General features: G+C 37.7%; 1 protein-coding gene and 1 long non-coding RNA gene across 14 annotated transcripts in view; one reads left to right on the forward strand and one right to left on the reverse strand.

The window, feature by feature from the left end:
* LOC100992704 (uncharacterized) overlaps positions 1 to 15354 on the reverse strand; it is a 61477-nt gene extending 46123 nt beyond the window's left edge. For 2 of the 4 annotated variants that reach the window (XR_610057.6, XR_010110798.1), the window contains exon 1: positions 15216 to 15354. This is a non-coding gene — a long non-coding RNA (uncharacterized LOC100992704). The remainder of the gene's footprint in view (positions 1 to 15215) is intronic. The other 2 variants (XR_010110799.1, XR_010110800.1) reach the window with 1 other exon arrangement.
* Positions 15355 to 15439: 85 nt separating this feature from the next.
* Positions 15440 to 24177, forward strand: part of DPH5 (diphthamide biosynthesis 5) — a 35828-nt gene continuing 27090 nt past the window's right edge. For 3 of the 10 annotated variants that reach the window (XM_003808483.5, XM_057302836.2, XM_063599703.1), the window contains exons 1-3: positions 15468 to 15595; positions 15812 to 15969; positions 19548 to 19672. In XM_003808483.5, coding sequence (XP_003808531.3) covers positions 15835 to 15969; positions 19548 to 19672 — 260 coding nt within the window. In that variant the 5' untranslated portion in view covers positions 15468 to 15595; positions 15812 to 15834. Of the gene's footprint in view, positions 15705 to 15811; positions 15970 to 19547; positions 19673 to 24177 lie in introns of all 10 variants that reach the window. The other 7 variants (XM_008960570.5, XM_008960573.5, XM_008960575.5 and 4 more) reach the window with 4 other exon arrangements.

Consider the following 24177-nt stretch of genomic DNA (forward strand, 5'->3'; position numbering starts at 1 on the left):
CTGGAGTAAAGGTCACTCTTGATATGCTTTAGCAAAGAGACTGGTGGTATTGTGCCCCTGCTCTAGGGATCTGTGGAACTTTGAACTTGAGAGATGATTTGAGTATCTTGTGGAAGAAATTCCTAAGCAGCAAAGCATTCAAGGTGTGGCCTGGCTTCTTCTAAAAGCTTATGCTCATTTGCATAAACAAAGAAATGACCTGAAACTGGAACTCATATTTAAAAGGGAAGCAGAGCATAAAAGTTCAGAAAATTTGCAGCCTGGCCATGTGGTAGAAAAAAAAATTCATTTTCTGGGGAGGAATTCAAGCCAGCTGCAGAAATTTGCATAAGGTAAGCTGAATGTTAATAACCAAGACAATGGGGAAAATGCCTCCAAGCCATTTCAGAGACCTTCTCAGCAGCCTCTTCCATCACAGGCCTGGAGGCCTAGGAGGGAAAAATGGTTTTGTGGGCCAGGCCTAGGGACCCACCGATCTGTGCAGCATCAGGACATGGCACCCTCTGTCTCAGTGGCTTCGGTTCCAGCTGTGGCTAAAAGGGCTCCAGATATGTCTAAGGCCACTGATCCAGAGGGTACAAGCCACAAGCCTTGGCAGCTTCCACATGGTGTTAAGCCGACAGGTGTGCAGAGGGCAAGAGTTGAGGCTTAGGAGCCTCCACCTAGATTTCAGAGGATGTACGTAAACATCCGAAAGTCCAGGTAGAAGTCGGCTGTAGGGGCAGAGCCCTATGGAGAACCTTTACTAGTGTACTGCAGAGGGGAAATGTGGGGTTGGAGCCCCCAAACAGAGTTCCCACTGGGGCACTGCCTAGTGGAGCTGTGAGAAGAGGGTCCTCCAGACCCCAGGATGGTAGATCCACTGACAGCTTGCACTGGGTGCCTGCAAAAGCCTCAGGCACTCAACACCAGCCTGTGAAAGCAGCTGTGAGGGCTGTAACCTGCAGGGCCACAGGGGCACAGCTGCCCAATCCCTTGGGAGCCCATCCCTTGCATCAGTGTGGCCTGGATTTGAGATATGGAATCAAATGCTATTTTGGAGCTTTAAGATTTAATGACTGCCCTGAAGCGTTTTGGACTTGCATGGGGCCTGTAGCCCCTCATTTTGGTCAATTTCTCTGTTTTGGAATGAGAGAATTGTACCCCCATTGTATCTTGCAAGTAACTAAGTTGTTTTTGATCTTACAGGCTCATAGATGGAAGGGACTTGCTTTGTCTCAGATGAGACTTTGAACTTGGACTTTTCAGTTAATGCTGGAATGAGTTAAGACTTTGGGGGACTATTGGGAAGCCAGATTGTTTTGAAATGTGAGAAGGACATGAGTTTTGTGAAGAGCCAGGGTAGAATGATACGACTTGGCTCTGTGCCCCTACTGAAATCTCATGTTGCATTGTGATCCCCATTATTGGAGGTGGGGCCTGGTGGGAGGTGACTGAATCATGGGGGGTGGTTTCTAATGGTTTAGCACCATTCCCCTAGTGCTGTTGCATAATAGAGTTCTCAAAAGATCTGGTTGTTTAAAAGTGTGTGGCACCTCCCCACTCCCCTCACCTGTTCTGGCCACATGAAGGCCATGCCTGCTTCCTTTTGCCTTCCACCACGATTTTAAGTTTCCTGAGGCCTCCCCAGAAGCAAAAGCCTGTACAGCCTGCAGAACCATGAGCCAATTAAACCTCTGTTCTTAATAAATTAGCCAGTCTCAGGTATGTTTTTATAGCAGTATGAAAACTAATAAAAGAACCTTGAAAATTTCCATAAAGAAAAAAGCAAAGCCACTCTGAAAGGGCGGCATCAAGCAGCTGGCTAGAATTCTCACAAGGTTAGCGACTCATTCCTACATACCAACCCCATAGGGCACTTGCGTCAAAGTTATGCCTCTGCAAATTATAATACAAATTAGTACAAGTGATGAATCTTCAAGGTTGCTTGCAAGCTAGGAAATTAAATCCAGAATGTCAAGTGCCTACTCCACTTCATTCAAAAGAAATATTATCACTATGTTCTAGTATTGTGACAGTCACGAAAAGGAAGAGAACATTGTCTCTATCTCTCAGAAGTACAAAGTCCATTGGTGAATCCACAAATAATTAATTACTCTAAGACAGCATGTGTTATTAGACATAGGAATGGAAACAAAAAAGACACCACATTATGTCTGGGAGCATAAGAAAGATTTCCTGGAGCAAGGAATGTCTAAGATGACTCTTGAAAATAAATAGAAATCTACCTGGAAGATGGTCATGGGAGTTCTCTAGAGAGTGAAACAGCATGTGCAAAATGGTGATGGCAAGAAAAACCCTACTTCTGGAAGTGAGTTCAGCATGGCAGGAGTAAAAGGTATACAATAGGAGAATGGAGAAAGGACTGGAAAGATAGGCAAAATCTAAATAGTAAGGGTCTGTATATTATTCTAAGGAATTTGAACTTTTATATAAGGTATCATAAAAGGATTAAAAAGTTTAAGATTATATGATGAATCTTTTTAGAGAAAACACAATTGCAGTGTAAAGATGGTCTAGGGCAATACTTGAGATAGGGAGACTAGTTAGCAGGCTACTCTATAGTGTAGGTGAAAAAGGACACAGGCCAGAATTAAAGCTTGAGCAGTGGGCATGGAGAATACTGGAATGATTCAAGAGATAAGCAAGAGACAAAATTGACAAGACAGAGCAATTACCTGGAGAGTATGAGAACACTCAGGGTGATTTTAGAATCTCTGATTTGAGTAACTAGATGCATCCTGTGTGATTAAAGCATTAGATCATAGATCTTGGAGCAAGTGTTATATTAGTGCCACTGTAGTTCCAGCCAACAAACTAACTTGAAACAAATTTTTTGAATGGGGCTCATGTAGTGGCTGAAATATTTTTATGTTATTGTTAGTAAAACTGTGGTTATTCAGGAGTACCAGAAAAGAATAAATGAGATCCTAATTATAAACATTAAAACTTAAAATACAGACTGTAATAAAGGGATGGGCCTAAGAGGACAGAGAGCTGGTCAAACACACCTACACTTAATGGGATGAGGCTGAATTCTTCCAGGCCCTCAGAAACAGCAACTAGACTGTAGCTTAAATGGTATTTTTAACGGAAAGAACGAATGTGAAAACGTTAGTCCAGAAAACAGAGTTCAGCAAGGGCACTTACAGGGCTCAAAAGAATTCCATTAACTAGGACACTATGTGGAAGAAAGATATTTTCTGCATCTTCCAAGCATCTAGGTAATTAGACCCACTTACCTGTTATGATTTTATGTTCATCAAGTAACCTGCAAACTGGCATCTGAAAGAAGGGATGTCCTAATTAGAAATACACATTACTGGCCCGGTGCGGTGGCTCATACCTGTAATCCTAGCACTTTGGGAAGCAGAGGCAAGCGGATCACAAGGTCAGGAGTTCAAGACCAGCCTGGCCAGCATGGTGAAACTCCGTCTCTACTAAAAATACAAAAAAATTAGCCAGGCATGGTGGTGTGCACCTGTAATCCCAGCTACTCAGGAGGCTGAGGCAGGAGAATTGCTTGAACCCGAGTAGCTGAGATTGCTTCACTGCACTCCAGCCTGGGTGAAAGAGCTAAACTCCATCCCAAAAAAAATAAATAAATAAGAAATACATATTACTCACCTCTTCCTAGACCCTAATAGAAGTGGATAAAATGGCAGCCAGACTTTTGTATACCAGAAACAGATAAACATAGCTAGTGTTAGTCCATTGCTAAGCAACTGGTATTGTGGGTATCCTAAGAAAAATCCAGTTAGCATGTTTGTAAGGATGAAGGCCAACTGCAATGCTGCAATGCTGTCCTATCGGCAACATGTCTGGGCTTCCTGGACAACATTACACCAATTTAGTCTCTCTAAACCATGACATAAACAAACTTTGGTTATCTTGTGATAAGTCATCTAAACCATCAAGAATCCAGAAATAGCTTCCATGTGTTACCTAGATATTATAAACAATAAGGTCAGATCAAGCTATTAGAACAGTATCCAGTTTAATTAATCTTTTTCCTCCTTTTCTGCCTTACTGCTTGCACTTCTATTATAGCATGTATCACTGTACATATTGTGATATAGGGCACAGGTGTGCTGTGTTCTTCATTTGAATATAATCCCTAGATGATACAAATAGTGATTTATGCTTCTTTTTATCCCTGAGAATAAAGAGCACATAGCCTTATGCATGAGACATAGTAAGCATTTGTTGGACTGAACAAGACACAATTAAGGTCAACTAGGTATCATAAGACTTCAAGTTAGTTGTGCAAGGAATTAAGCTAAATCTCTTCATGTGATGACCACTGAAGAATGTGCAAAAATCTGTCAAAATGTGATGCTCCAAAAATAAATAACTCTAGCTCTCAAAAGGCTTTTTGGGAAGGGAGTGTAAAAGTATTTCAAATGATTTTCAAAAGTGAGTAATAATCTTAACTCTCTCCACCTATTTATTTGTCTATCTGGTTACAAAAGAAAAATCCCATAGCTCATTCCAGTTTTGTTGAAATTTCACCATTAAATGGAATTTACATTTATAGTCATCAAATATTATGACAGCTCTAGAAAGACTAAATGAGAGGTTTTTAAGGATCCATTTCTACATAGTTTTAAACATTATTACACTGAATGTAGAATACTGTTAATTTAAATTTGAACTTACTTTTATTTTCTTGACATTTGATATAAACTTCTAAAAGTAAGAAGTAGGATCCAGTTTGCATCATCCTCTGGCTTTAATCAATCCCTTTCCTCCCCTCCCCCATTTAATTATGTTCATGGTCATCCCCACTGATTTATATAATTAACACATCTCAACTTCTTTTGTCACTGAGTATACGCAAGACTTACTATCACCTCATGTACAGATCACTGCAATAGTTTATCATGTCATTTTCCTTGTTTCTAGCCTCTCCTTTCTCAGTTCATTAGCATACCTTGACTTGCCTGCTTTTGTTAAGTAGCACTTTCATCAAGACATACTACGAATATTCATTTAACATCTATTATGAGCAGAACACCATACAGGAGTTACAGAGAATATAAAGATAAAACATTGGCCCTGCCCTTAAAATCTATAGTCTTAAGAAAAACATATAATAGCAATAGACTATTAAAGAAAATCAAAATAAGAAAAAAATTTGCAGTTATGTGAGGTGGGAAAACACTATAGATGAGAGGTTTCTGAACTAGAATTTTAAGGATAATTCCTATGAGATAAAGTAGGGAAGTATTCCAGGTAGAGGCAACACACTGAGCAATGGATGGCCATGAAATTTGAGATAAATTAACCAGAAGCAAGATAAAAGCAGGTGAGATCACATAATTAAAAAAACTGAAGACCACAAACACGGGCAAGAATCTCAGCCTGAGCTGTCTAATGAAGACCACCAAGCAGGAACACAGCAGGTGATCAACCATAGTTCGAGAAATAGGCAACTGGCCACTGAGCCACCATGTACAGCTGGGCAGCTGTATGTCATCTATGTGAACGGTACCTCTTGAAGTTGTGCCTACACCTGTTCAAAAGTGCTCAATGACCCTGGCAATTTCAGATAGGTGAGTGTCTTCCTTTGTGGGAGCCTAGCTTTGTAAAAGGGAACCCAATCATGGGCAGATGGGGCCAAGGCAAGAATTTAAGTCTCTCAGAGGAATGAAATCAGTAGCAAGTTCAACCTCTTGAAATAACAAGGCAGAGATGCAGGTCCTGATGACTAGGAAGAAGGCAAGGAACTCTATTACTGAGATGGCAGGGAGGCCAGGCAGGAGCACAGATAATAGGAAAGTAAATGACATCTAAGTGATGCAAATATCAAAGTTAGTGTGATACTAAGTAATTTCTACATAGGATTTCTTATAGCTTCTCTGTCTAAGAAAATGACTGGCCTCAGTCTCAGATTACCATGCCCTGAACACCTTCAACCTACTGATGGGTTTAATCGGTCACAGGACAAAATTATTAGGAACTAAACATCACACCTTATTCAAGAAAAAATTTATCTTTAAAATTACTAACACCACTTTCTGTTTCCTTTCATTTGCAAATAACACTGCAGCTACATTATAATTTTTAAAAGCTTTGAGCTTTAGCCTGGATGTCCATGTTTTCTTAGTACTAAATATTCTAATTACAAATTCACTTTTTGTTTGGTGTCAAGGAGGATGGATGATGGTCCTAAACTGCAATTTTACCTAGAACACACAGAAATTCTGTAAAACCAGCTAGCTAGAGAATATTTTTGGTAGTAATACTAGCTAATGTTAATTGTGCACTATATTGCAGGCCTTTAGATATACAGTTTACTTATCACATGTAATCTTCACAAAACCCTAAAGGTAATAATATTTATAATGATTGCTAACATTTATTGAACACTTACAAAGTGCAAAAACACTGTTCAAAGACACTGTTTATATGTAGTATTACTTCATTTAATCATCATGATGGTCCTATAAGTGCCTTTATTATATGTATTTTACAGGCAATATAACTAAGGGTTCAACTTTCCTAAGGTCACATTGCTAGTAAGAGAAGTCAAAATTCAAATCCTGTAGTCTGACTCTAAAGCCCATGACATTAAAGTCCAGGCTTTTAACCACGCTATTCACTGCTTCTGCAATTGGTATGCGTGGAGAAAACAATATTTTTGATACCACTAATACTACTACTAATATTTTGATATGATACGATTTCATCAGGTTTTATTTAATAAACACCAGAAGAGAGGCAATAGCCAGAAGCAAAGATAAGATTAAAATAGAATCTATATGAGTTTGAGTCTGAATCTCAATAAGCCTTTATCAGAAAATGTGATGAGCTCTGATAGTAAGGTGTAAAAATTGCTAAAGAAAAAAAACCAATGCTACTCAAAGTATACAATAGAAAATATTACTGCAAAACAAGCAAAAGACCGTAATAACATAAAGCAAAATGTAAGGAAATAAGATTAGGGTGAATCATATTCTATGACTGCCTAGGATTTAGAAATGCAAACAAAAATCACTCTGAGAAAATTAAATCTGTGAAAATTCTGCAACTTGATATAGATATCAGTTTAATTTTGGTTGAAAAAGTTTCTAGTTATGAAAAAAATCACTGTACTTACAGTGAAGTACAGTTATGTGAAGAATAACTCAAGGTCTACAGTTTATTAGTATAAAAAGTTTAGTAACTTACGTTTTTTAAAAAAAATTTATATTGGTTATGCTAATTTCCAGGTTTAAGGAATTACTGTATTGCTTGCAATTTTATATCGAAATCTATTAAAGGAGGAAGGGTAGAAAAGGAGGAGGAGGGGAAAGATAACTTCTTATTGGGTTCTGAGTCATGAAACAAAGCAAAGGTCCACAAGTGTAAATAACTTACATTGACTGATTACCGGTCTAGTGTTTTTTCCATTCTAACCAAAAAGGAAGCTACTGAATCCTACAATGTGACTTAGAAATCATCTAACTAAAAGCATTCATGTTACTGATAGCAAAAAATGGTCCAAACCCACATAGTTATTGGCAGCAGAGGCAGAATGAGAAGTGGGTGTCCTGACAACAGGTGTTCTCTCCAGGCAAAACATATATATATATATTTTTTTTTAAAGTATATTTTAATTATTTTAAAATAACTTTAGCACTTACTACATTTCAGGCACTAAGTGCTTTCGATACATTAAAACATATTTCACACATATTTATTAGTGAATCTATTAAGGCCCCTTTAAAGGAAGTATCTTATTCACAAATGGATTTACTCAACTACAAGTATAGATTCCACATTTAAATATTGCTGTGGTGGGAGAAAGAAATATTTTTGTCTTCAAAAATAAATAAATTGACTTTGAAGAGGTTTTAATTAATACTGACTTTAAAAGCACTTTCGTCCAATACAAAAAGTGATATTGATTTTATTCATATTGAAGAATAAACAAAATAACTGAAAAATTAAATAACTGAAAATTTAAAATAACTGAAAAAAATCACATATGAGGCAATTGACACTATTAACCACCACAGAGCTGCAAATTAAAACCACAACGATATCTCACTACACACCCACCAAAATTAAAAGGTATCACAATACCAAGTGTTGGCAAGGATACAGAGCAACTGTAACTTGCATCTATTGCTGGTGGGAATGTAAATTGTACAAACACTGTGGAAAACTGTTTAGCACAATCTGTTAAAGTGAAAACATATATCCTATAACCCAGCAATTCCATTTCCTAGGTAACATAACCCAACAGAAATGAATACTTAAATGTCTAACAAAAGACAGATACAATAATGTTCATAGCAGATTTATTCATATTGGCCCCAAACTGAAACATCCATCAAAAATAAAGAAGATAAATAGTAGTACATTCATATAACAGAATTCTATTCAGCAAAGAATGAACTACTACTACACAGAACATGGATGAGTAAAGCAGAGCCAAGGAAGCCAGACGCGAAAGGGTACATTTTACATGATTCCATGTATAAGAATAGCCAAAACTAACTTACAGTCAAATAGTGGTTCAGTTACCTTGGAGAGGTGGAGCGGGGGGGCACTTACTGGGAGAGGATAAAAGGGAACCCTCTGGGATGCCAGAAATGTTCCACATCTTTATCAGAATGATGAGTACATGGTTATACACATACGTAAAAATTGTATACTTAAAATGTGGTGGACTTTGCTTTATGTAAGCTATATCCCATTTCTGTGAGATTCATCCAGGTTGTTTCATGTAGCAGTAATTCATTCTTTTTGATTGCTGTATAGCATTGTATTATATGAATGTATCACACAACACAATGATTCTTTTTATTGTTGTTGGGCATCTAAAAAGCTTTTTTAAAAAAAGAATTCAGTTCCCAAATGAACATTTTCTCTGCTCACTAGCAGATTTTGTTTACTAAACTACTAAGAAGCAAAGTCCATTCGCTTTTTTTTTTTTTGAGACAGGGTTTCACTCTGTCACCCAGGTTAGAGTGCGGTGATGTGATCATAGCTCATTGCAGCCTCAAATTCCTGGGCTCAAGCAATCCTCCTGCCTCAGCCTCTTGAGCAGCTGGGACTACAGGTGCATGCCACCATGCCCAGCTAACTTTTTTATTTTTATTTTTAGTAGAGACGAAATCTTGGTATGTTGGCTAGGCTGGTCTCAAACTCCTGGGCTCAAGTGATTCTCCCTCCTCAGCCTCTGAAAGTGCTAGGATTATACAGCTGTAAACCACCACATTTTGCTCCATTTCCTTTAAGTTCTACTTTAAGTTTTAACAAATTGCCAGACAACATTTCTTTGGTGCCAACCAAGTCTATAGTGTTGAACTCAATGACAGAATAATTGAAATAAAGAGCTTCTCTCAGAAATACCTCAGAGAATAATATTAAAATAATAATGCTTGTTTAAGATGACTTTTGTCAATCAGTAAACTATTTAGTGGATTGGTCTATAATTACTGAATTACGTAAATGATTCACATAACTTTTGTGAATGGGGAAAAGAATAAGAACCAATCTAGGTGGACTTGACTTTCATATTATAATCTGACAGACACTGTAGATAATTCTAAAATTAATTTCAAACGCTATATCAATATTTGTCAATGTTTTCTGAGTCTTCACTAGTTGTCTGAAAGTATGCTAAGCCCTTTATATGTATTTTTTCATTTATCCTCACAATAATCCCATGAAAGATGTTACTATTATCTCTATTTTATAGAATAAGTAACGGAGGTTTAAAAAGGGAATGCAAGGAATACACTACTGAGTGAAAGGCCTAGACTAAACACGGTCTGAATGACATCAAAATGTGAGTTCTCAATCATTATAAAAAATCCCCTCTGCTCAGTTCTTCTCTTCAAGAAATTTATTTATAACTTATTATCATGTGTAGATGTACTCATTCATTCAATATATATTTACTGAGCATCAAACACTGTTCTAGCTGTTTGTTTCACATTAGAGCATAACACGGACAAAAAAATCCTGGCTTTGTGGTGCTTATACTCTAATAGGATGTGGACAAAAAACATCATAATAAATAAGTAAACTATACAGTTGTGTTAGAAAGTGAGCAATGCTACAGGGGCAAATAAGCGGATAAAGTGATTAGAAATGTTGGTTGTAGTTTACATAAGATAGCCCTCACTGAGGAAGTGAATTCTGAACAATGACTTCAAGGAAATGGAGCCAGAGCCACACAGCAATCTGTAGGGGCCAGGGGTACGGAGACGAGGAGGTGAGGCTGGAGAACTAGGGGAGTGGTGTAGACAGTGAGGGTATGTGTGTGTGGCTAATATACAGCCTGGTAGTTCGCTTTTATGAATTTTGGCTTTTGAATGAAAGGGAAACCACTCCCCTTCTCCCACCAAATCTTGGCTAGTTTAGCTATGTTTCCCTAAAAAAACTTAAAGGGACACTGTAAGTTTTTGTTTTTGTTTTTGTTTTTTATTTGAGACGGAGTCTCGCTTTGTTGCCCAGGCTGGAGTGCAGTGGCGCAATCTTGGCTCACTGCAAGCTCCGCCTCCCAGGTTCAGGCCATTCTCCTGCCTCAGCCTCCCAAGTAGCTGGGACTACAGGTGCCCGCCACCACGCCCGGCTAATTTTTTGTATTTTTAGTAGAGACGGGGTTTCACCGTGTTAGCCAGGATGGTCTGGATCTCCTGACCTTGTGATCCACCTGCCTCAGCCTCCCAAAGTGCTGGGATTACAGGGGTGAGCCACCGTGCCTGGCCTGTAGTTTTTTTAAGTGCAAAAAGAGTGAACTATGTATCCCTGATTCTACCTTTTTAGCAATAGACTTTGGAGGAAGGACCTGCCATATACAAAAATGGGTTAGAAACAAACAGAAAGTTTACACATACATGCACATACACACAGGCACTTAAGGGAACATTCTGGGAGCTCCTTTACACAAAAACGCAGGGCTCTAGGTGACTTCCTTATGACAGTCCCTATTGTTACTGATTCAATCTATTAAGCTAGGATGAATGACAATAAAAATTTTCACATTTTACACAAAAAATAGCTCTAGATTTGTTTTTTATGCATTTTTACATCATATGATTAACATATAATGTATGGATGAGTACTTAAAATCACTGGGTTTATAAAAAGTGACTTTTTCTCTAAGTAAACAAGTGTACAATAAAGTAACTTCAAATCTTTTAACCTTAGTAAATACAGGTCCTTATCCTAAAGCAATGTTATCTTTAATTATCACTTATTTGTGAATTGTTAGAAAATAATGACTCCAATCAATTAAGAGTCTGAGCTCTACAAATATTAACCAAGATTTCCTCTAACAAAGGCAATTTCTGGGAACATGTAGGTTAAAAGGCCAGCTTCAGAGTAAAATAATATTCTTCATTCACAGTAAGGTCAGATGGAGTTTAGTCAGTCACCCTGATGTCTTCTTTTCAATAGACAAACTGCTTAAACAGGACAATTGAAGGATGACTTCTCTTAAATGTAAGGTAATTATAATTTGTCCGTAAGGTAATGCAGTGACTCAACTATGTTATTACTTCAGAATAAAAGTAGCATATGATGTGTCTATGACAATGAAATGGAAAAGCCATCAGTATTAATTTCTTATGACTATCTGCATCTCTCTCACATTTTATGACTACTGACCGTAGGTCTCAAATATAAGGAAGAATTTGCCAGTAAAAATGAGTTACTGGCAAAGGTTATAAAAACATCTTAAAGATCCTTCATAAAAGCATAAATGTTCACCCTCAGGGATGACTTGGCATCATCTGACCTGAAAGCAAGAATACAAAGTAGGAAACTCTTCAGGTCTAATCCATCCATGTTATTCTTGAAGCCAAAAAAGGCTAAAAATCTTTCTTTTTTTCTTTTGTCCTATAATCACCTTTCTCTTTAACCATCACTCTCTCTTCTGCTAGACATGAGACTACAAATTTGCTGACATAAAAGAATTTGTCCTCTAACTGCTTTCATTATCATTATAAAACTACAATATTTGTTAAAAACTAATTTGAAATCGTTTTACAGCAAAATTTTCAAAATCCAGCCTAAATTAGGTGAAGCAATGATATCATTTAATCAGCTATATGCCTAGGTATGTTTTGTTAATCTATTACCTAGGTGAGGAGTTTATGTTTCAAGCAAAATGTAATATGTGTATTGATGGCCGCAACTTCCCTGGAAATGCATCAACAAATAAGATGGGTTGACATCTGGGTAAAAGGATAAATAAGTGATAAAGCAAAAACAGCAAAATGTTAAAACTTTAGAACCTTGGAGGTGGCTATATGGGTGTTGACTGTGACACTGTTTCAACTTTTCTATATGTTTGAAATTTTTCACAATAAATTGTTGGGGAAAATGTAATCACATTTGAAACCTGTTTTAAACGGCAAGGGAAAAATGTCCAAATCCCACAGAATTCTGCAAAATCCAATAGGCAAGATTTTTGCAGCTTATGTTTGTTGAGCTGAGGAGGAAAAACAAAAAAGATTACCATAATCCCTTTATCTGTCTACCTCCAGAAAAGTACAAAAAATTTACACTCTTATTGAGAAATAATGGCAGGTGAAAAGTTTGTTTGTTAAGAATTCTACGTGGTGAAACTAAGTTCCTCTGGCTACATTTTGAAGCTTAAAAACAAATTATTACTGTTATTTCAGGCAATGTTACACTTCCTTGATTACCCAGAATAACTTTATTTTCAATATAGATATATTTCTTGAAAGGAGATAAACCACACCTTCTTCAGATTACTTAATCATCCTTTTTGGCAGTGTCCTTGCACTGTGAATCTACCTGAAATTATTATTTTTTTAAATCTGAAAACAAAAAACATAAATGATCAACACATTGGAAAATGTGTTTACCTACTCAATAGCATGCATATGAACTATATGTTTTGTGTGTTGCAAGCCTTTCAATACAAATGACCTTCTAAAGTGGCATGAGACAGGCATATTTATATTTGATATTCCATTAATGATTTTTTGGTAGTTATTTAAAATATACCACCTTCTGTATTAATAAAGATGGAAAAATACGTAGCTCAGCTACTAGTGGATAATAATGATTTATTCAACAAACATTTATTTAATACCTACTATGTGCAAGGGATAGTGCTAAACCTTAAAGATGAGAATACAAATAAGATGCAGTCCCTGAATTAACTAAATCAATAGTTTGGTAAAGAAGAAATACAAATGAACAAATATAAAATCTCATAAATTGGTTAGTAAGTATATGTAGAGTAATACTGTAATGAAGAGAAGAAACCTAAATTAGCTTAGGGGGGTGAGGGTCTCTGGGAAGGCTTTCTGAACTTGGTCTTAAAGAATGGGTATTAGTGATCTAGGCAGGACAGAATGGGAGACAATATTCTATGATGAGGCAGCAGCGTAGAGGAACAAAGCAGCATGTTGTGGGCAGAGAACTACAAGCAATTCAGTATTGCTGGAGAGAAAGCTCATGGTATGGAGTGGAGAGAGATGATGCTAAAAAGGTAGGCAGTGGCCACAGCACGAATGATCTTGTGGGGTATGTTAACAAACCTGGACTTTCTCTTGGCCTCAGAAGGATCTAGAAGGGGTGTAATATTTTCAGATTGTTAACTATAACTCTCTGACCCCCTTGAGTGAAGGAGACATGATTATCAGCTACAAGAGTGACAAAATGAGGACCTGAGAATCAAGATGGTGACAGACGGTATGGTTTCTATTGAGATACACAGGCAGACATGACAGACGATGTGGGGGTGACTCCCAAGTGTCTGGCTGGGGTTAATCTGTTGATGACAATACTCTCCTCACCCACCCCCCGCCCCCACCCATCCAAGTAGATAATATGGAAAGAAAAGCAAAATTGAAAGGGAAGGTGATGGATTCAACCTTGGATGTGTTGAATATGCTTCCAGGTTATCTAGGTGAAGATTTCCAGCAGAACGTTAACATGAAGCCAAGAGGGAGGAAGTCTGGATAGGAGGCTGAAATTTGAATCTACAAAATATTAGCGATACTAGGAATTCTGAGTGAACAGCCAGTTTTTGTGAGGTTTTGTTTGTTTTACTTAAGCCATTCTAATAGGTGGGTTGTGGTAGCTCATTGTGATTTAAATGTTTATTTTCCTAATGTCTAATGATGTTTAGGATTTTTTTTGTTTGTTTAAGATCTTTTAAAATAATTATTTGTTATTTGTGTATCTTCTTTGGTGTCTATTCAAATCTTTTGCCCATTTTTAAACAACGAGCTGTTTTATTATTGCTTTTGAGTGCTCCTTATATATTCTCCATACAAGTCCTTCATCAGATACATGCTTTGTAAATATTTTCAGTATGTGGCTTCAAGTCTTTGGAAGAGCATAAATTTTTACTTTGTTGAAGTCCAATTTATCAATTTTTTTCATCACGCTTTTGGTTTAAGAAATATTTGCCTAAATAAGGTCACCAATATTTCCTCCTATGTTTTCTTCTGGTATAGGTTTAGGTTTTCCATTTACATCTACGATCCATTTTGAGTTTTTTGGGGTGTGTATGTGGTGTGAGGAATAGATCAACGTAATGAGAGGGGATAAAACCAGCCACGAAGAGTTTATAGATAGGAAGTGCAAAAAGGTGGATGGAACCTGGGAATGAAAAAAAGCTAAGGTTCAAGGAAGCGGAGTTGGGCATTGTCGGGGAGGCAACAGGAAAATTCTGAGTAACCAACACTGCCTGCTAAGAAAAGCAATGACAGCTGTCTTTTTTAACCTGGATGAGGTCACCTTGGGAAGAGCATTTTCAGTCAAAACAAATCTTCCCTATTCCTAATTACATGTAACCAACAGCTTTATAAGAATTCCCCCGGCAGAAACACTTGAGAGGTCTGAAATCCCTGAGCACTATTAAAGGTCACTTCTTTAGATACAGGAAGGTCTGGGATTCCTGACACTGAGGGTGACTGAAGCATCCTTGGGGCACTCCAGGCATAAGGTCTTGGGGACAAACCCAAGGAGTCATTGCCTTGTTGGGAAATCAGAAGCACACTCACTGCTGGGTTTGCCAATCTCACGCTTCACCAAGAAGACACCTAGTTGAACTACAGGAGGATGAGAAGACTGGAATTAAAATCTGTGCACTCGGCCAAATCCGGGGACAAATCAGGAAAATCCTTCCCAGCCCTCCCTGTTTCTGGAGAGGAGGAGTAGGGCGCAGGGCCCCTCCCGACGACTCTCTTCCACATGGCTCCTCTCGAGCGAAGAGCTACTGCACTTACCCAGGCTTAGGAAGCGGGTGTTTAAGCCATGGGTTAGAGGGCTCGTGAGCACGCCCGATCCTTTCCCTGAGGCTATGAAACGGTGGCTCCACGGACTCCTCTCGGCCGACTGACCTTTCGCCGCCCTGCCCCAGCAGCCGGCGGGTTTCCACCAGTGGAGCCGGGGTCTGGTCTCCGCAGCCCAGTAGCCCGCTAGCCCGGCCCCCTCCCGCTAGTCGTAAAGTGCAGTAAAGGCACCAGCATTTTGCGGCACCGTAGGTGAGGCCGGCGGCGTGGGCCTTTTCTCTGCACGGAGCCGGCGCTTTTGCAGTTGCTTCTGCGGAAAGGTGGTAGTTAAGAATTTGTAAAGGCCAGGGAACTAGCTACGATTCTCTCAGCGGGTAATTGGCTGCTCCTAGGTTTGTGTAACAAGCGGCAAAACTGGTAGGGTTGTTTAAAACCTCTTATCCCAGTCCTTAAGCGTGACATAAGGTTCCCAAACGCCTCCTTGTGAGTTGCCTCTTCTCTTGTGCTACTTTGGTTGTCATCGTGTTCATCACTAGATTTTAGATGTCCTCGGTGTAACTGACGGTTTTTCTGTCCACTTCGTCTTGCAGTCTCTCTTCTCCTGAAGTTTGAAATGCTTTATCTCATCGGCTTGGGCCTGGGAGATGCCAAGGACATCACAGTCAAGGGCCTGGAAGTTGTTAGACGCTGCAGTCGAGTGTATCTGGAAGCCTACACCTCAGTCCTGACTGTAGGGAAGGAAGCCTTGGTAGGTGCTGAGCGTTCCCCAGCCTCCTGGGAAGAAAGCTATCTAACATCTGATTTTCATACACTAAGCTGAACAGAATTTTCAGGTCTGCTTGTTTAAACCCTTTGAAACGCATTAATGAACCCTTGTTCATTAATGATCTGAGGAGCAGAAGAATGGAAATTATACACCAACCAAGTGACTTGGAAAATGAAAGGGTGCTTTGTCCTATTTTACAAGTCTAATTTTGTGGCTTTCTCCAGTAAATAGGAAAGCTATTTTATACTCTTGGGGGATAGTTATCAAAACCCCTTATTTCATGAGGTAGTCAAGAAATCCTTTCTGAGTTGAGTGCTAATGAGGTGCTGACACAGCCTTAATGAGTTGGTTATATATATTCAAAAACCAAGCTGAAAGCTTCCCCCTTTGAAGTATGTCCATAGGGAATGGCGATTGCCTTTTTGTATCCTGTCCAGAGAGATCTTATCTTAAATAGACTATCTCCCAATAAGGCTTATACTGATACACTTGTATATATTGAGTGAGCTTGGACTTAATATATACAAATGTATGAGTATACACTTATATGAGTATACACTAAGTAACCAAAGTATTTGTTAGTATATTATACATTTAGTTGGCCCTCATAAGGGCCCAGTAAATTTGGGGGAAGGGTCAACTTCAGGTTCATTGTCAAACTCTAAGTAGAATGTAAATCAAAAGATTAATACATATGTTACGGGAGGAAGGAGCAGATTTATTGTCATGTCTTCCAAACAAAAAATAGACTTAAAATTTTTAGGCCTCAGATTACTTTAAAATCTTATAGAAGGAATGAAGAACTGCTACTTGAATTGGCCATGCATTTAAATAAAAGTTGTGTGCAAAGACCAACTTTGATATATACATATATGTGGAGAGAGAGAGAAAATAAGTCTTGCTCTGTTGCCCAGGCTGGGGTGCAATGGTATGATCATGGCTCACTGCAGCCTCAACCTCCTGGGCTCAAGTATCCTCCCACCTCAACCTCTCGAGTAGCTGAGACTACAGGTGGGTGCCATCATGCCCAGCTAATTTTTTGTATTTTTTGTAGAGAGAGGGTTTTGCCACATTGCCCAGGCTGGTCACAGGTTCCTGGACTCTAGCGATCTGCCCGACTCAGCCTCCTAAAGTGCTGGGATTGTATAGGCACGAGCAACCACACCCAGCCTAAGGCCAGCTTTGATTTAAAAAACATTTTTTTTTCTCATTTTTTCACTCTTAGGATAGAACCAAAATATCTAAGCTCGAAATGATGGAAATGTGCATCTCTAATCAGTGATTAAGGAAAAGTAAAAGGAACTTAACACCTTCAAGAAAAGACAGACAAATATCAAAACAGCAGTTTGATAGAATGAGATATCAGGGGATGGCATAGAGGAAAGTTTGGATATAGTTTTATCTTTGCTTTGTTACATGTTAATGTGACCTTGGAGAAGTCCTTTAACTTTAGTGTCTTTTTTAAATGGGGTAAAAAACACCTACTTTAGGTGTTCAGCATAGTTCTTAGCATAGGTTCTTAACTATGGTATGTGGCACAAAACTGTGCAGAAATAGAAATTGTCAATGTTCACATTTCCAAACTTCTCTGAACCTCAGTTTCTTCATTTGTCAAGTGGCAATTACCAGTTGGAGGGTTATGTAGTGTTTTATTGAGATGATGTATATGAAAGTGCTTTGTAAATTTTCAGTGCTAGCTAAATGTTAATTTTGGCTGCTGTTATTTTGTAAAGTATTTTTTTCCAAAGACAAAACTTCTGGAGTTACTACTTACAGCGTCAAGACCTGAAGCTGGACCCAGCCTTACCTACAGTAAATTATGTGTACTTTGTTAAGGTGCTGGAATATCTGTTTTTCACAGTAATAAGTACTGCCATTTATAGAACAGTTACAGAACAGTTACTGTGCACTGTTTTAAATGCTTTACATGTAGATTAGGATTATTATTCTAATTACTGTTCATTTTGCAGGGATAGAGAAGTTAACAAACTTGCCTAAGTTCATGCAGATAGTGAATGATAGAGCCAGGAGATGAACCAAAGCAGTCCTGAGTTGAAGTCTGCCACTCTTTTTATTATTATTATTATTTATTATTTTTTTTTATTTTGAGACGGAGTCTCGCTGTGTTGCCCAGGCTGGAATGCAGTGGTGCGATCTCGGCCCCCTGCAACCTCTGCCTCTCGGGTTCAAGCAATTCTTCTGTCACAGCCTTCTGAGTAGCTGGGATTACAGGCGTGTGCCATTGCGCCCGGCTAATTTTTGTATTTTTAGTAGAGATGAGATTTCACCATGTTGGCCAGGCTGGTCTCGAACTCCTGACCTCAGGTGATCCACCTGCCTCGGCCTCCAAAGTGCTATGATTACAGGTGAGAGCCACTGCCCCCGGCCGAGGTCTACCACACTTGACTTCTACACTGTACTGTGTCTCTGTATTCTTAAGGATAGATAATAGCTACACAAAGTGTAACTTCACAGAACACCTACAGAGAAGGTAGGATTCAAGCAAAATGGTCAATGCTGGATCCTGCCCTGCTTAATAATTTGTTCATGTACTCATTTGTTTGACAGATATTATTGAGTACCAGATACCATTGCACTACAGCAATCCTTATAAATTTTAATAACTCACTCAAAGTTCTCAGTATGTAAGAAACCATATTATTTGTCTATGCATCCAGTTTTACTCCATTTGAAGTACTTATTACTTCTCAGGAAATCAGTTTTAAGATTCATGATCCTTCATTCTGTACTGGCTGACGAGATGAAAAAAAAGAAAAGGATTCATGATCTTGCATAATAGCCACTTGCATAGTAACCATGATCTTGCATAGTAACCACTATCAGATGACTACTAGCTTACTAGCTCACTCTCTACTGGATTTGTTCTCTAGAGTTGAGCTGCAGGGAATTAAATCACAAAGCAGTTTGTTTGCAAACTTCCTACATATTTAGAATTCAGTTACTGCTCCTGCAACTCTGCCTTTTTAGCAGAAACTAAGGAATATAGTTTTAAATTAGTATCTTCTGCATTTATGTAGGAATGTTCACTGGTTCTGTAAACAGCTAATTTTCTATTGTTTCTCATTGGTGCTGCCTTTTTTTTCTAGCTGAGTTGCCATATGTTTAACCATTGAAAATTTAATAAAAGCTAAACCACCATGTTTGTTTAAACTTATTGTTTAATATATTTATTCTGTATTACATCATGTTTCTGAAGTAGGGCTCATGTGTACATATTCCGTATTCATCCTACAGTGTTCTATTTGGCCTTTAGAACCAAATTTAGAAATAAATTTAAAATGCAAAAAGCCTCAGATGTTAAGAGTTGCGCCTCCTTTGGGATATTAAGACAGCCCCAAATACAGAGTTTAATTGCAACATGATATAAAGTACTGGCTTACTGATGAGTTGTATTGAATGATCTGCATTTGGGTGGTTGCCAACATATGCACCAGTCCCAAACAAAGAGTGTGTGTGTGTGTGTGTGTGTGTGTGTGTGTGTGTGTGTTAGAATGGTCACCTGCTGTCTCTTTATCTTGATATTGGACTTATATCTGTAGGAAGAGTTTTATGGAAGAAAATTGGTTGTTGCTGATAGAGAAGAAGTGGAACAAGAAGCAGATAATATTTTAAAGGATGCTGATATCAGTGATGTTGCATTCCTTGTGGTTGGTGATCCATTTGGGTAAGTCAAGGCAGATATTTTGAGTTTTTAACTCATTTACTTTTTTTTAATCAGTAAGAATTATTCTATTGCATTTAACACTTTTACCTGCCAGGTCCTGATAAGGAACTCTGGTTACTTAAGCGCTATCTAAAATGTCATAGTTTAAACTTTCATGATCTTTGAGATTAGTGAAGAAAAGCTAGTTGGTAAATATATCATCATATGTATCACTACATTATCAAGTGTCAACTCTAAAGTTTGTATCATTGCTTCTGCTGTTTTAGAAGGTCCTGTAGGGCAACAAATGCCTTAACTGCTATATCATTATTAAATAGTTCATTACATTATCAAAAGTCATGCCTGCCATTTTCTGCTGATAATTTCAGGCATCTTCGACTTCTTTTGTCCTAGGTTTTTTTTTCCTTTTGTAATCATCTACTATTTGGCAATACTGCCGTCACTTTGCTTGCCTTGAATTTATCATTTATCAAGTCTCTGATTTCAGTTTCTTATATCCATTGGGAACCCTGTTCTTTGTCATTACCACGAAGATGGGCATCTACTGCCTAGTCAAGCATCATCAATCTCTAATGTCAAGCCAAACAGAAGAGTTCTTTGTCTACAGCTGGTTACCTAAGATTTATATCACAGATTTAAGGAACATAAGGACCATGTAAGACCTTGGAGGGGACTAGGAATTTAATTTAAATACAGTGGTAAACTTTTGCAGGATTCAAAGCAGGAAAAAGTCAAAATCTGATTAGCATTAAAAGGTCACTTTAAGTGCTTAGGTAAATGGATTTTAGGGAGGCAAGAACGTTTTTGGTGGAAAAGAGAAAAAGATGGGAACATATTTAGAAGAATGCCAAGATGAATGTGGTGGATAAGGAAAAGGAAAGGAGTAAATCTGATTCCCAGGATTCTAGCTTTATAAATGAGTGGTTGGTAGTGTCACTTGAAAACTGGTAGAGAACAGGATTTGGAGAAACAAGAATTGGTTCTGGAAATATGTTTACTTTGAGATGTCAAGTAGGCAGTTAGCTGCTGCTAGAGCTTGGGATGGGAGGTCATCCTAGATAAATGGCTTTTGAAGTCATCAGTAGGTTTATGGTGTTTAAAGCTGGAGGAATGGATAGAATCAGCTTAGGAGAGAAGAGTGGGAAAAGAGGACCTAGGATGGCCCTAGGAAACCTTGGAATTTCATCGTGTACCTGGAGCCAGAGGAGGAGGGAGAAAAAGCAAGAGAGTATGTTGTCACAGAAGCCAGGAAAAGAGACTATTCAAAAAGGAAAGACTGAATAGCTTCAATATAATACTGAAAGTTTGACTGTAAGATGAGGACAGAAATATGTGTATGAATTTAAAGACATGATGTTTGGAGTTGATTAGTGGTGGTTTTATGGAGGAGCTGGAACTTGAGCTGGGTCTGGATAGGGTTCAACAGATGGAGATTATAGGGTGGGCCAGGAGAAAGGTAGAAGGAAGAATGCACATATAAATGAAAAAACTGAGGCACAGAGAAAGTACCTTGATGTAATTAATTGCTCCCATGCTCAAAAACCTTCAGTGACTTCTCATGGCCTTAAATCTTGAAGTCTTTCTTTTTTCTCTAGCTACTCTTTAACCGCTATGCTAGAACCAAATGGTACAACTTTCCATTTCATAAGTGTTGTGTAATATTCTTCCCCCATTTCTTTGCTCAAGCTTTTTCCTTAAAAGAGTTCTTCTCAGTTCCTAATTATACCTAATTGTACTATAAAATTAGTATACAGCTCAGATGCTACCTCTTTCATTCCTGTTTTATTCCGGAGTGCCTTTTTTTTTTTCCATTTTAGACTTCTTTAATTTGCCCTTTCTTAGTGATTCATCGTATATAGCCTTGTATTTAAATTCAGATTTAAGGAATATTTACTGTACTGCAGTTATTTTTTATTTACCGGCAGATTATAGTTAGGATATGATAGTTGGAAATGGCATGATGGGGAATGTGTAATTTTAATTGGAATCTGAGTGGATTAAATGGAGGAGAAATCAGGTAAGGAATATAGAATGCAACAAGGCACTGAAATTCTTAGATATGAGCAAAAAATATCCCTTATTTAATTTTAAGACCCCTTATTTAAATAAAATATATAAAAAGAAGATTGTTTAAGATGCTGAATCTTAAATTCTTTTTTTCAGTACTTTTAAAATGGTTAAAATGACACATTTTGTCATGTGTCATTTTACCATTTTAGTGTACAGTTCAGTGGCATACTAAGTACATTCACATTGTTGTGCAACTATCAGCACTGTCCATCTCCAACAATATGAAGTTCTTGAAGACAATTTAAAGTCATAGTTAAGTAAGTTCATGTAGTCTCATCTTTGTTCTTTTACCCAGGTTATTGAAAGGAATATGGAAATAGATCACACAAAGAAAGTAAATGAGTCTAAAAATATATACTAAATCAATAGAACTTAATCACTGTGAGAGTTGACAGTCTCAAACATTCTATCCCTAAATCTCTGCATAAGAAGTCTTTATTAAACACACTGTTTCTAATGATGGTTCTGTGTTATTATTCCATTCTGTATTTCAGTATGCTCTGTAACTATATTATTATAATGAATACAAAATTTTTATCCCTATGTTGTATGCCTTTTCCTTAGTGGCATCCATATACAGATAATATGTCCTGATGTAGGCTGACTGCTTCCATTCCATGTAATGAATGTGAACAGTGCTTGATACCTAATAACTATAAAATCAATGGCAGCATTATTATTAGTCTATTTTTCTTCAATATAAATAAAGCTGTCACATATAAATTTATGTATATGATACCTTCCTGCCTCCCACTTCTTTATCCCCATGTTTTAGGTTGTTTCCTTATGGTAGATCCTCCAAAATAGGTTTTTAGGAATAAAATATCAAAAGGTGTGGACATGGACATTTTGTAGAATAAAGCATGTTGTCAATTATTTTTCAAAAGGATAGTGCCAAGTGTTAGTGCTTCCATAGTTCATGAAAACGTCATTTGCACTATATCATTGCAAACATTACTAAATTTCTGGCCCACCAGCCACACTTATGTCAAAAACGGAGACACTATAAAATTTAAAACAAACATACCAGCCGGCGCGGTGGCTCATGCTTGTAATCCCAGCAACTTTGGGAGGCTGAGGCGGGTGGATTGCCCGAGCCCAGGAGTTTGAAACCAGCCTGGGCAACGTGGCAAAACCCCGTCTCTACTAAAAATACAGAAAAGTAGCCAGACGCGGTGGCAGGCACCTGTAATCCCAGCTACTCAGGAGGCTGAGGCAGGAGAATTGATTGAACCCGGGAGGCGGAGGTTGCATGAGCCAAGATCGTGCCACTGCACTCCAGCCTGGGCAATGGAGCAAGACTCTGTCTCAAAAAAAAAAAAAAAAAAAACAAATTTTGTATATTCAAATTGGTCACCTTTGTGTACTTTATTTTATTGATTCCATTAATCAAAACATTTTTGGATCTCCTTTTTTGAAATTGCCTTTAGAACAATTTCAAGTAACAAGCATGTTATTACAGACAGATTTATTACTATTTCTGAGCATACATACATATACACATATATGATTTTAGATAGAGCCATATACCTAGAAATAGTAAATTTGTTTGTGTGTATATGTATGTGTCTACTCATTTTAAATAAACTTGTGATAGAGATGTAATTTTGAACCAGTTTTTCATTTGCTTAAATAACTCACCGAGTAACTAATTTAGTTTTATTTACTCTTAATGTTAAGTAGTGAGATTCTGTTGAAGGTGATATTAAAAACAATTCTTTGTAATTGACATTCATGTTATTTTTTAAAAGCTTATTTGAAATCAAATTAATGATTATTTTTCATACCAGTTTTATTTTATGTATGTGATTAAAAACAGGCTTCCCTGGTGGGCATTTGTTAATTTGTTAATATATATCTGACTGCTCCATGGGGTGAAAGCCCTTTATCTTCCTACTTGGTATGCATTGACCAGTCCACAGGTTCTACTTGTTTGCATGTGGTTTCTCAGACATGCTAATGTTGCTTTACCCAGTAGGGCCTGGAATTTTTATCAGGAGGGAAAAAGGCCTTTAAAATGAAGTTCTAAATTGATAAGCGGTTACATTTCACTGTGTCCATGTTTATATTTATCTATAGTCTCTCTTTACTCCAATCTACCTACTTACAGTCTTGAGATTTTATCTTAAAAATGGAAAGGCAATAGGTCAAATATGCACACATACGTACATACACATACACACATCCTAATTACACACAGTAACCAAATAATAACAGTTATAAATAAAATGACTGCTGGACAGATATAAAATCCAATATTATAGGAGATAGGACTCTCATATAAAGACTGAGTGACAAGCTGTGAAAATTTATGTACAGGCATACCTCGTTTTATTGTGTTTTGCTTTATTTCATTTCACATACATTGCATTTTTTAAAAATTGAAGGTTTGTGGCAACTTTGCATTGAGCAGTCCTATTGGTGCCATTTTTTTC

This window comes from Pan paniscus, chromosome 1 (genome assembly GCF_029289425.2).
Source record: "Pan paniscus chromosome 1, NHGRI_mPanPan1-v2.0_pri, whole genome shotgun sequence".
NCBI lineage: Eukaryota > Metazoa > Chordata > Mammalia > Primates > Hominidae > Pan > Pan paniscus.